Genomic DNA, 904 nt, shown 5'->3' with positions numbered 1-904 from the left:
TTACTGCGTGACTCTTTCCCTTTGTTTCAATCTTTTTTTTCTATAAACAGATCCTTAAGTAATCATATACACTTCTATCGCTTTATGTATATACATTTGGTTAAAATTCAGCCTACAAAAGTTAAAGAACGTGAAATACGTATTTCATCCAAATGGTCATTGAGTATAGCATAAGTTATATGTAGTTCAATAAACTTGAGGTTGCTCCAAATTTGAATTTCACAAAAAATGGTTATGAATCTCTATTTACAAATATTTGTAAGATCCTAGCTGATGTTCTTTACAAAAATGTTATATGATAAATTAAGTATCACAAGGCATCAAAACGTGATGCTAAATCAGCAAATACGTCTTCACTACATGGAATGGTGAGCCCACCCATTGGATGGTCGTACTCATACTGTTCCTCCGCCAGTTGCAGTAGTTCTTGAAATTCTGGCCTGCTTAGGAGAGAAACACGTACCAGAAATCTTCTTTTCTCTTCTTCGCCGACATAAACTGCAAAATATCCTTTCGGAATGTCCATGGGTGTTGCTGCACTCCTTCCATTCGAGAATGATCGTCTCAGAATCTGTTTTGCTTGTGTAATCCGTGGCATAAAGATGGCCATTTCTCTCAAAAGGTTTAGTAGTGTTTCTACAGGAAGGACGTTGATGGAGAAAAATGACTCGGTAAAAGACTTTTTGGAGTAGGGAAGTTGTGGTTGATTTGCTTTGAAATAATGAATGGCTTAAATAGCCAGCTGGTTGCACAAGATAGTAGACATTACCACATGATTGGAAAGAAGCTTCACATGGAATTGTCTCTCTTTATCGAAATGACCCAAAATAATTTGAATGGCATTTATGAATCCGAATGACCTGTTACAATATATATCCAACATGAAATCCCTTATGGTCCTTGT

The 904-nt window shown here is 36.2% G+C and overlaps 1 protein-coding gene across 1 annotated transcript; it reads right to left on the bottom strand.

The window, feature by feature from the left end:
• Positions 1 to 310: 310 nt before the first annotated feature.
• On the bottom strand, positions 311 to 610 carry LOC143571127 (auxin-induced protein 15A-like). The gene has a single exon (XM_077056630.1). It carries the CDS (start codon positions 608 to 610, stop codon positions 311 to 313), a length of 300 nt encoding a protein of 99 aa, XP_076912745.1.
• Positions 611 to 904: the final 294 nt, after the last annotated feature.

This window comes from Bidens hawaiensis, unplaced genomic scaffold, assembly GCF_021521415.1.
Source record: "Bidens hawaiensis isolate Kalapana, Puna unplaced genomic scaffold, B.hawaiensis_p1.1 tig00025201_1, whole genome shotgun sequence".
Lineage (NCBI taxonomy): Eukaryota > Viridiplantae > Streptophyta > Magnoliopsida > Asterales > Asteraceae > Bidens > Bidens hawaiensis.
Note: the sequence above shows the minus strand (reverse complement) of the source record. Positions and strands in the feature narration are given on the sequence as shown.